Source organism: Protomyctophum parallelum (genome assembly GCF_964188405.1).
Source record: "Protomyctophum parallelum genome assembly, chromosome: 8".
NCBI lineage: Eukaryota > Metazoa > Chordata > Actinopteri > Myctophiformes > Myctophidae > Protomyctophum > Protomyctophum parallelum.
Genome location: NC_139703.1, coordinates 28,592,928 through 28,605,607, shown reverse-complemented (window position 1 = coordinate 28,605,607; position 12,680 = coordinate 28,592,928). Strand labels below are relative to the sequence as shown.

The 12,680-nt window shown below is 44.2% G+C and overlaps 1 protein-coding gene across 2 annotated transcripts in view; it reads right to left on the bottom strand.

The window, feature by feature from the left end:
• Positions 1-303: 303 nt before the first annotated feature.
• igsf8 (immunoglobulin superfamily, member 8) overlaps positions 304-12,680 on the bottom strand; it is a 12,841-nt gene continuing 464 nt past the window's right edge. Inside the window, exons 2-8 of one of the 2 annotated variants that reach the window (XM_083771550.1) lie at positions 12,408-12,567; positions 9,122-9,502; positions 7,860-8,327; positions 5,126-5,307; positions 3,585-3,837; positions 2,098-2,541; positions 304-1,677 (exon numbers count right to left, since the gene is read on the bottom strand). In XM_083771550.1, coding sequence (XP_083627676.1) covers positions 1,550-1,677; positions 2,098-2,541; positions 3,585-3,837; positions 5,126-5,307; positions 7,860-8,327; positions 9,122-9,502; positions 12,408-12,468 — 1,917 coding nt within the window. In that variant the 5' untranslated portion in view covers positions 12,469-12,567 and the 3' untranslated portion in view covers positions 304-1,549. Of the gene's footprint in view, positions 1,678-2,097; positions 2,542-3,584; positions 3,838-5,125; positions 5,308-7,859; positions 8,328-9,121; positions 9,503-12,407; positions 12,573-12,680 lie in introns of both variants that reach the window. The other variant, XM_083771549.1, reaches the window with a different exon arrangement.

Here is a 12,680-nt window from a genome sequence, read left to right as displayed (position 1 = left end):
AATTTTCAGAAATAATGTTCAGAAATAATTAAAATAGCTACAAGCTGTTTGCTAGGAAGGTGTGCCTGTATGTTTGAAAACCACAGATGTACTGTAACTGTTTTCCTGTGTATTTACTGAACAGAAGTACTGTTTGCCTCAACCAAGAGCAACAGAAAAAGGAATCGGCGATCGAAAATGGAAATGCATCCAGCATACTAGCTTAAATGTGATTTTATAAAATCTGTATGGCCGTGGTAATTATAACTAGTACATCTGCAGAGGTTGGAGTTGGTCTCCCTACTCCTCCATTGGCAACATGTAAGTTGTAAGTGCAATATACAGTATACACCGGGTCAAAGCGGGGATTCAGTCTTTTTGAAGCGGCAGGTGTTTGATCTCCCACGTGTGAGACCCGGGAAGGACATAAAACAAATGGATTCTAGCCAAGGACAGCAACATGACTTATCAGCTGAGGAGGGTAAAAAGAGTAGATTGGCTGTGAGAGTTAGAGTGCCGCAAACAAACTACTGCAGAATGTTAAACTAGCTCGTCCTCGCCGTCCTGCTAAAGACGAATGCGACATTTCAAGTAGTCTCTCTCTTATTTAGTTACATGGTGTCAAATAAAAACAGCAGAACTATCTTGTGAGTATTTACATAGTTCAGCTCAGTGCATGACGAATAACTCTACCAGTTATCCTTGTCCACTGTACACAAGTGGTTTAGTATATACAGACGTTTCACTTCAGCAAATGAGCTGAGATGAACTGATAAAGGAATGCTTTCAGTTGGAATGCTATGCAACTGGTCCTAGCATTGTCATATTCCTGGGCAAGTGCATTCCTTATTAAGTCATAGAGAGAAGCGCCTTCACTACAGGCAGTGGAAAGTCCTCATATATAATTTGTCATACAACGGTATCTGCGAGCTCCCAATGACGCGTTGAGAGCTTGCAGGATTTTGTATGACGCTGTATAAATTAGGCATTCTCTAAGCTCTCCTGGCTGCTGTGCCGCTCACATCTGCATTGAGTAACTTTCTGACAGCAGAGATTAAAACATGCAGGCAGTGTTTAGACATCACCGTTACTGTAATAAACTAGCATGCCATTCGATTGTGAACATTGGAACCAACAGACTTAAACAATATCAGCAATATTTGTGTTCTTTGTTTTGTGTAAAGGACTACCTGAATTGTCCCCCTCAATATTTTGTGGCAATGAAACTTCCTTTTAGTCTAAAATAATACCATTAATCCACGCAAACATCTAGGTAGGTTGGTAAATGTTACAGAAACAGTCAACATAGAAAATATTGAAGGGACAAAAAGTTTGGTTCTATATATCGGATGTTCCAAGATACTGTGTATGCCTTCTGAGCAGGCGGTTTTCTTGTCTGTTCCACAGGACCAATAATCTCTCACTTGTCCAGCGTCTTTGAGATGGATCCAAACCTGGCTCGTTACTAGCTAAACGAGTCCAATTCATTCATCATCTGGATCATTTCATCCATGTTGCATGTACTGCACAGCCACCGCTGGCTGTCGCTTCAGAAACCAAGATTTCACATCTACTTCTGACCCCGCTGCCTATGCAGTCGTTTCATGAAGCAACAGGTTACAGTGGCGACAATGAAAATTCCCACAAACAGAGCTGAGCACACTCCAATAATGAGTGGGATGAGGAGGAGGTCAAGAACTGGAAAAGAAGGAACAAATAAAGGAAACGAAAGGCATCATTAAATGTTTGTATGGGAAAAACAGAGCAAGGCTTAGAGCTGAAAGATAGACTAATCTAAAAAAGACCCAGCATGGATTGAAGTCTTGCCGAGTATAGATTGAAAAGATTGATTTACTAATTAAATTCTATCATCCATGACTTGATAACCACACGGCGATGTTGGCACAATTACTGCTGTTTACTGAGGTGAATAAATGCCTGCATGGGTCTTGCCTGTATTTTTCTTTTTAAGTAAACGGTAGATATCATAAAGCTAAAGTTAAAAAGGCATGTGCTGGGAAGGGACAAGAACGACCACCAAAGGTGATGTTTCAAGACGAAGTTTCATGCCACTTCGGCTCAATTTTACTTTGGCATGACAAACAGTAAGCGGCTTACCTCGGGCGTATAGGTACACCGTCACGTCAGACGACTCCGCCTTAGCCCCCGTGTTGTACCAGCTCCCATGGGGGTCCTGCCCCCACACCTGGGCCTGGCACACGTACAGACCCTGGTCCTCCGGGCTCGCAAAATGGACCCTCAGTCTGTAGCTGTTGGCCGACAGCCGGTCGACGCTGACCTCGCTCCCGTTGGCGTAGATCTGAGCCACGCCCTCGTAGGTGAGAGAGGCTACCAGCCTGGGCGTGTCTACCACCGGGAGGTTTACCGGCGGCTGCCCGCCCTTGATGACAACCGGCTCGGGGATCGGCCGCCGTAGCCACTGGAGCTGCAGCTGGGCGGGGCCTGTGGTCGTCACGGTGACGTTGCAGATCAGGGCGATGGTGCTGCCTCTCTTCAGCAGCGGACCTCGAGCAAGCTCCGCCACGGCACTGACCAGCACTTCTGTGGAGGGTAGAGGTTGGTGTGAATTCAGTTATGGCACGGCGGATGGACAACACAACAAATGGACAGGCGTTATATTTTCGCTGCATTCCGGTCGTCTTTTAGCATGAGGTGACAATATTTTCAACACCTAAAAAACGGGGCCCCTTAAATGAATGCGAGCATTTGTGCACACGCACAATCCTTGGGATTGTGGGTGGGGGGTGGGTGGGATAGGGGATTGAGTTAAAAAGAAAATATATATTTTGATATGTCTGTTTAATACTTGCCCCTGGGTTTGTTACAAAAACTTGAATAAAAAGATTTTGAAAAGAAAGAAACAATAAATTAAAAAGAAATACATTTTGGGTTGTTACTTGTCACCTCAGTTAACATTGAACACAACATTGTTGAGTTGGCAGCTGATTTAAGGTCCATGAAACCAAAATGTTGATGAAGTTTGTATGCCATAAATCAAAGAACCAAATGATGGCTTGCTTTTTATGTCTCTCCCCTAAAGGCCAAGCCTTCATCCTTCATGTTGTCCTCTAAGATAATCAGCATCATAAATTAAAGCAAACAGAATGACTCACACCAATGGCACACCCAAGGTGAAAGCAATGCGTATACACCTTATCTCAACAATTTCCACAAGTCACACACACAGTTCTGTTTATTCATTACTTGCCTCCTACAGTACATTGCACACACTATGCTTAGTCAGTGTTTGAGGAAGTCTAACCATCCATTTACATTATGTGATTTAATCATCATATTTAAATTATAACTAGCTCATACGATAGCAACTAAAGGAAGCAAGTTGGCCTAGTGAGACTGAAACATTGAGCCGTTTTTGTAAACACTTATTCAAAATGCAAAAGCCCAACTATCCATCACAGTGAATTTATACTAGAACTGAGACTAAGACCGTCTGCAGCATTGAGCTAGGCTAAAAGGTGCTTTTTGTTTCTTCATCTATAAATCGGTTATTCATTCTAGATTGTCGTTTTCGATAAACGTTTCGGTTAATTGCTAAACCCTACAACATAGTCACAGTCTCTTACCTTTGGTCTTGAGGTTGACAGTGACTCCCTCAGACCTCTGGGTGATGGTGGCGGGACTGTAGGGACTGGGGTTGCTCCTACCAGCGTACACACTCACTGCACAACGATACACCCCTGAGTCGGACGGGCGGGCAGAGAACAGCCTCAGGGAGTACCTGCCCTCCTCCACCTTCTCCATGGAGCCCCCACCCCCGCGGCTGAGGTCGTCTCCCCAGCTGACGACACCATATGGGCTCATCCGCGCCACCTCCACCTTTTGGACACCATAGATTATTAGGCGGATGTTGCAGGATCAGACATTGACCTTACTGCCTGCCTGAGGAAGGGTTCACACTTGAAATGCATTGCTAGTGCCTGCTTTATAACTGGTTGTGTACCAGAAATAGCTGACCTGCTGTTTTCTGCACACAGCTGTTCTTATTGTCTCTGTAAGACTAAGTAAAATGTTGTAAAGAAGCATATTTGATGCTATCAATAATTAAGCATTTGTTGCATTATACAAAGACTTTACTCACAGTATATTTGGACCTACCTGACTGGGAACTCACCATTTTTCTTTTTTTTTAAAGAATGTAACCTCAGTTATTTATTTAACGTTTTTGAAGAAGAACATGGTCACTCACGCATGCATATGACTATGAGTACACCCACCGCTACTTTGGTCTACCAGCTATGTTTTTGTGAGTGGGTGTTTAAAACATTTGAGTAGAAGACGAATATCCTCCGGGACAATACAAATTATTATTATCTAGCCAATGTAGTCATTATGTCACTTAATCCTCCCCAGAGTCCCCACACATGCCTGTGTTTTAGTCACTTTCTGTTGTACCCTACTGCCCACGCTGAGCAAGACCTACGCTGTAGAGTGCATTGCTGGCATGTCTGCCTTAGGTTGTGACCAGGCTTTTCTGTTCGCAGACGAGTAAGGGCCGATTCATACTCCTATTTTAGAGCCGAATAAAAGTCGGTTCGGCGCTGTAAAGCCTACAATTTGACGTCATTTGAGGTTCGGGGGGGCGGGTACCGTCCTAAAGTCGGCTCTTCGGTGCTACTGAAAAATTCTGACGAGCCGAAATAATTTCGGCACTACAGCGCCGAAACAGCGGTAAAATAGGAGTATGAATCGGCCCTTAGGCTGGGACCGGGGATACCTACTGCCTCACCTACCAGTGAGGAGCCCCCACCGGGAGGACGAATTGCCTCGGTCCTGTTCAACACCCCCGCGCTGAGAGGCACCACCCGAGCTGTAGGAGTCGCTAGCACAGCGACAAAGATTGTTCTCCCCACCCGGCTTCCCTACTCTGAATACCCTGGTCTATTATGTTCGTTTTTATCTCGGCACCACTGAAAAAGAGGGTCCCAGCCCTCAGTGTGTTCTCCGAGAACTAAATAAAGGTTGAAATGAACGTTTACGTTATGAAGTTAATAGGTTATTGGTTCTAGGTATCAGTTTCGATATACAGTACATTTCAATATATAATTGCCCAGCCCTACTACTACCAGCTATTTATACCAAACACAGACAGACCAATCACGATTACCTCCACGCCTCCTCTGGAACCAACTCCGTCGGCGCTTACAGAACCCCTCTTCATCCACTGGACCAGCAGGCCAGAGCTTCCTCCGGAAGGCAGCCCTGACACCTCACAGGTCAACGTGAGCGGCGAGCCAGCCTGGAGGGTCACCTCCCCACTGGGAGTGGAGCTCACACTCAGGGTCTCCACTGGAAACATGAAGGCAGAAGGGGAGATGTTAGAATACTAGAGCAAAGGTCACACACACACACACACACACACACACACACACACACACACACACACACACACACACACACACACACACACACACACACACACACACACACACACACACACACACACACACGTAATTAAAAAATAACAATTAATAATAATTCAAAATTTCCATCTTTCAATCTATCACCGTATTGGATGTCAATATAATGATAACCAGATCACTGGTTAAAATGTCCATTACATCACTACTGATAAGGTAAAAGGATTGTTTAACCGTAAACAAATTGAAAATTATACATGATTGTGTAGGATACACTGAGTACAAGTACGTAGAAGAAATGAACATTGGAATTTCCACCAATTTATCATTGAGACACTCTCATTCAGACCGCATACAAAGCCAGACATTTGTTCGCTCGCCTGCAATCACTTGTAATTATACAGCAACAAGACAGCATTTAACTACACTAGCACTTATCTAAAATAAGGAACAGCTCAACAATGAATGAATTATTCATAAACAGCTGGAACAGTGCCAGGCCATAATAACACACAATAGGCAGTGCAGAGACAACTACTGCATAAAACACTGACGCGTCTGCCTGAGAAGATAACAATGAAAGGCATTGAGGAAATGCAGTGCTAAAGCTGAAGTAGACGTGCCATGTTTACTTCTAGCTCAACTAGCCTACATCTTGTCGGGTTAATCTGACGCATACATAGTTGCTTGGGGAATCATCAGTATTCTGCAATAGGCTAGTGTCATGACAACAATTGTTAAGTGTGAAAGAGTGTTGGCAAAAAAAAAGGTAAGAGACCAAGGCACGTGGAAAGGTTGAAAAGTGTTTAAAACTCATTCCCTGCCAATGACAATCATTTTCAGGGTTTCAGTGGTTAACCCATTTAGGCTTCATTCAATTCTTCAAAATCCTGACAGTTTTCTGAAAGACCATATGTTTCTGTATCAGTGGTGCTCAATATTTCATGTCAAGGACCCCAAAAATTATATGTAATAAGCCTCCGCCCCCCATCTGAAAATATGTTGTTCCAGGGACCCCCCAGAAGCAAAGATTTGAGTTACAATGTTCACTCTGTAATAATATATATTCAAAGATTTGAGGCAGATTTTCACGATCTTTCAAAAATAGCAGACCTACAAGTTCATGAGCTTGTAGATCTGCTAAAGTATACCATGATGCTTTAAAACACCAAAAGGGGTTCCCGCCCAAAATGGGTTAATGTTGTCAGTGGCGTTCCAAGGTCAATCCTGCTGATGGAAGATTCTACTCAATCATAGAATCTTCTGGAGCAAAGAAAAGACCCTGCTCTTGTAAGTAACCCAAGGCTGAACCCCTGATGCAAACAAAAGGCTGAGTCAAACCTTAGCTAGGCACTGGGCAGTCAGCCAATGTGCTATAGCTACCCAGCTTAGGCCAGCTATACATTCAAGTATCAAAGTCACCGCTGGATATATTCCGCAAGGCAGTAAAGCTGGTCAGTCGGGCAGTCTTGAAGACCAAGTGTAAACCTTCCAGTCATTTTTTAGTGCATCTGTTTATTCTCACACCACCAGCCAGATAAATTGGTTAAGCCAGCCATTAAGTCCTGTAACCAAAGTGCCTCACACAGCAATCCAGTCTGCCAACCATCCATCCAACCATCCAGTCGGTTAAACCAGCCAGCAAACAAGGCCGGAAGCCTTGTTTGCCAGTCGATCACTTACCCAAGCGATAAACCGCCCATACCAGTCAGGGCTTGTCTAGATTTTGGAAAGAGCCAATGAACCCACAACTACAAGACCAAACCTATTGTTACCACTTCCTTGACAACCTAATAATCCAGTGCTATAAATTTGACAAGCAGAGAGCAAACCGCAGTCGCTTCTCAAGAAGACCCAAGCCTTTGGATCCTCAGCCTCCCCGTGTGTGTTCAGGGAGTTAGACAATTTCTGTTTATTGTAATTAAATGTTGTATATTAAGATATGGGGTGTTTATGCAACTAGAGCTAACGCAATTATGTAGCCTACATATATGCACAGGGACAGGTGGCTACAGTACAAACCATTATATGGACACATTTGTGCATTTTCTGGTTAGTTACACTGACCTCAGTAGTCACTGGACGGATGTCGGTCAGGTTACCGTGTTTCTTCTAAAAATATGATTATTTCAAACTTTTGCCTCGATTATGATCAACGAACTATTATTATTCCAGTGAGGAAAGTGACGTGTTGATGAGCTTGCAGATCCGCTATCGGCACAATTTTTGTACGTTATCTTTGTATGCCACCATTGAGCAACGGAGTATAATACAGGGCTTAAGTGGTTAATCACACTAATCGATTATTTGTTTAAAAGTTGATTAACTGATATATAATAAATAGAATGATCACACTTGATTATTCTATCTACATGAGCAAGATTAAGTTTTTGGGTTCTAAATATCAGTATATATATAAACACAGTATATCTTTTCGGTTAATTGCCATGATATTGCCATATTAGTTACTGTTACACTGACCTAGTGGCTGAACAGTCAGGTTGCCAATGTCCAGCGTTCTTTGTGCAATCTTCTGCCACGTGCCGTCAGGGTCCAGAATCCACTGCGAGGCCTCACAGAAATACGCCCCAGAATCCTGCGGTTCCATCGCCCGCATCCTCATCACGTACTGGTCCTGTCCGCGCACTCCCGCCCGTTTCTCCAACGTGATCTCCCCTTCGTCGTAGCGTTTCTTGTAAGTCCCGCCGGGTCCGGGGGCGATCCCCAGCAGCCGGTCCACGCTGATGATCTCTCTGACCATGCTGACCTCTCCGCCCGCCCCGCCGCCGCCAGAACCTTCGACGCCGCGCTTCCCGAACGTGACCGACACGTGCGTGTGCTGCGCGGACTGGACGCTGGCCGAGCACTGCAGCGTTAGCCCCGCCCCCTCTGGCATGGGCTGGCCCGTCAGCGAACGGGTATAGCTGATCTGAAGCGTGTCTGGGATCACTGCGAGAGAGCAGAAGGAAAGCAGACAGGCAAACAATGTTAGAGAGAGTAAGTACGTCTGCAGAAAGAGCCAGATGGACACAAAATATGGCAATTTGAAATTCTATTGCCAAACTGCGACACACTGTTCTTTCTATGTTTAGAACACCCGAGCGAATTATGAAACTGGGGCAGTTGAAAGTGAGCCCATCTAAAGGGATGCTTTAGCCACAAATGTTTGTGTGTGTGTGTGGGGGGGGATTAGTTGGCTATTGAAAAAGGAAAAATGGTCAACGTGAATAATTCAACATGATTGCTTTTTAAAAAGTGTTTGTGATGCAGAAGCGGGCATTCGAGGCAAAGCAGAACAGTTGTGCATATGAAGAGCATGTGAGAGCGAAAACAGAAACTGGGATCGATAAGGACAGTCCAGGTGACGAGACGAGTGCCAGTATTTAATTGACATTCGCCAGCACATGAAGCTTCAAGAAACATGTCACGCATCTAGCTGACAGCAGTACCATGTTCAACAAAGTCATTGTTGGGGGATTGTTCGTTTTCTAATTTGTCTAATTTGTTCGACAAAGTATAAAATAGGGTTCATTAGACTAATTGATTTAGTTGATTAGAAAAACAATAGACTATTAGAATGATTTTGTGTCGATTCGTTGATAGAAATTATATATTAATTTTAGGAAAAACAGGCATCTTGTAATCTACTAATTGAGAAATTCGATAGTTGTAATATATTGAAACTTTATCACTGAACTGGAAAAGTGATAAATCTGCCACAACCAAAATGACGCCTCTCTCACCTTTGACAACAACCGACGCGCTGTAATTCCCCTGGTAGGTGCTGTCCGTGCTGGGGGTGTAGCACTCGTATTTGCCCTGGTCGTCAGGCCGCAGCCGCTGCACCACCAGCCTGGCCGTGTCCCCGGAGTCCCTCTCCACCCTCACCTCCCCCGACAGCACCCGCTGTTGGAATGGAGCGTAGGGAAATCCCTGGTCCCTGGTGGACACCACTCCCATCTGCCTGCCTCCGGCATCATCCCTGTACAGGAACCACTCAAAGTCCTGGGTACGCGAGCCTTGATACCCCGTCACTGCACATGGCAGAGAGAGAGGGAACCCTGCCACGCGGTACACGGGCCCAGTGGGAAGACTAACGTCGCGACACATGGCATACTGTAGCACTGTGGAGGGGGGAAACGAGAGTGTACAGTGAGATACAGTAGCATGATCTGCGTGTTCGTGCATGTGTGTAAGAGAGAGAGAGAGGACACCGACACACACACGCATAAATTGTGCGATAACAGAGTGAGGTACTATACCCGGATATGAGAGAGGGAGAGAAATATTGGGGGAAATGGACACAGAGATCGAAAGGACGGAAAAGGTGGTTAATAAATGGTCCAATTGAGTTGTGACTCTCAGTCTTCCATAAAAGGCGTTCAGACCAATCAATAATGTGGGCCGATGGCAGGGCATCCGGAAGTCAAGTCAATACATTATCACACCAGTTGTGGAAAGAAAAGTGGGACTATAGGCCAGTTCTGGGTGACCCTGCACATGCACTCACATGAAGTTTAATGAGTAATAGGGAGAGCGCTTTCAGAGGAAAGCCTGATTCCAACCTTTCCACAAAATACTTATTTAGAGTATTAGGTTTACTGCATATAGTCAGTTATACAACCAGTGCCACTTATAGAAGAACCCACTGACTCAAGTTCAACCTAGTATTCTAAATGGGGCCACGTTTCAACCAGTGCCCCAGGGGTGAGTGTAGACAACTTCTAGGTTCAAATGTCTGAAACTGATGTTGATGTATTGTCTGAATGCATACCTACTACTTCCTCAAACCCTCAAATACTCGAGGATTTCTGCACAGAAACCACATTTTATTTATAGCCCCAGGAACTGAAACTTCTCATCCTATTCTAGTTCTGATTAGAGAACATAGCCTGTACCTAGCGGAGCATAAAGGGGCATTGTGTCCTACGTTTCTATATACCTTTCTGTTTTGTATCGCCACAGAATGCATTCTTAATATGCTTAAGTAAACATATTGGGATCCTACTTTTTCAAAGGAAACTACATTTTCAAAAGACTGACATGTAGTATTGCTTGCAAGGAGATTCTTAAATGGTTCGATCCAGATATGGCAATAATGGAAAGATAGAAGAGAACCAAGTCTAATCTGTTAATTAGTTCAGCTCTGGTACACATGGTAATTGATAATATCACATGCAATGTAGTGTGCAGAATTCTTATTCACAGTGAATGGTGCAACTCCAGGCTATACAGTAGGCCAGTCAGAAACCACCGCTCAGAATCTCCCTATCATTTATTTCTAACTTCAAAATGAACTTATAGTCAAATTCACAAATTCTGACGTGTTGTCACTCTGAAAAATGCTTATTTTTTATTCACTAATGCCAAATAAAAAGTTTAAAGGATAATGTACAGTATAAAATATGACTCTGTACTGAAAACAAATGTGGACACAAGTACTGATAAAGTAAACTTTTACAATTAATAACTTTTTGTATAGTTGTACATTTATATTGCAATAATAATGTGCTGTTTTCCTGGCACACCTGGACTTGTCTCAAGGCACACCGTTGATGATGCAGATGAGATGCTATGCAACAGCTATACAATACGCCCACCCTAAAAGCAGGTTTCTGCATTTACTGTGTAGTGCGTACGCAACACAACTCTTAGGGCCGATTCATACTCCTATTTTACCGCTGTTTCGGCGCTGTAGTGCCGAAATGATTTTGGCTCGTCAGAAAATTTCAGTAGCACCGAAGAGCCGACTTTAGGACGGTACCTGCCCCCCCCCCCCCCCCCCCCCCCCCCCCCGAAACTCAAATGACGTCACATTGTAGGCTCTACAGCGCCGAACCGACTTTTATTCGGCTCTAAAATAGGAGTATGAATCTGCCCTTAATTCCCCTCAACATGTTTTCTCCCTGAACAACTAGAAATACTAGACAGGTGTGTTTGACACTCCCTGGAAACGAAGTGGTGATACACAGACCAAGCTGTGGCATGATAGCAACACGCCCAAAGATAATAACAACATAGCACACTTGTGGAAGTCTTAAGAGGATAAAGACCTTATTAACACTAGAGGGTTGGGGACTAAAACCGCAGTGATTCTCAAGCGTTTTAATTTCAAGGACCACCAGTTAATGTGTACACTCAAAAGTTACAGACCCATAAATGGTCCATGCATTGGACTCCTAGAGAGTGGTTCTCAAGCCTTTTAATTCCAATGACCCCCAGGCCAATTTAATGATATGCATTTAGGCCAAAGACCCCCAATTGACACAGAATCTATTCTGTGGGACCCTGATCTACACTATATTATACTAACTCTGAGTTTTTGGTTCCATTTGTACATACCATTCATACACTGAGTTACAGACCCTCAAGAACCGCGCTGGGGGTCCCGGACCCCACTTTGAGAACCACTGGCCTAGAGGTCCCCGGACCCAGTGTTGACATAATTATGGGACGATGTTCAGCTCTGTCTGGGATAGTGGGCCTATACAATGTTCTCTCAGCCCGAATTGTATTAGCATCATTGCAACCATTAACTAGAGTAAAAAAAGTATTGTGTGGGTGCAGCCAGGGAGGGAGTCGCCTGTGCCATCAGTCACGCTGGCAGATGTAATGTGGGCAATGATCTCCAGAAGGGATGTGGGGAATATGGTCCAGTGGGCATCAGCATAATTATGTCAACCCAAGTCCTATTTACTACAGACAAGATGAGAAATTGAGAATTGTATGCCTTGCTTGAAATATTATGTGCAACAAACAATCATGCAAAGGTATTGGTAGTGTTATGAGACAGATGTAGACTGTATTAAATATCACTTGAACCCCAGCATCCATATTGGAAAACGCGAGCCAAAACAATAGCAGATATACAAGCTCACAGCGTATCGCAACACCATGCGTTGTGAGCTTGTATATCTGCTATTTCTGGCGAAGCGATTCGTCAACAGCACAGTACAGTCAGTTGCAACTCAGGTCCGTTTCACTGAAGAATAGATGGTTTAAGTGGTTAACAGGTATAGACTCACTCACCCCATGATTGTAGGAGAATAAATGCCGTCGTTCGAGACGAAGCCATCATCATCATCACCATCAGATGGATTATGTCCACTCAGATTTCTATCTCTGCTGGTGTATCGTCGTTCATCATAATTCCTCCCCCCGGCGGTTGCATTCATTCAATAGGGCTGTTCTGTTCTGGGTGCAGCGCAGCCACACCACACATGAACAGGGAGGGAGAATATCAAGTACATTTCGCAAAGCTTTTCCAATGATAATAACGTGACAATGTTTTTTTTATTAAGA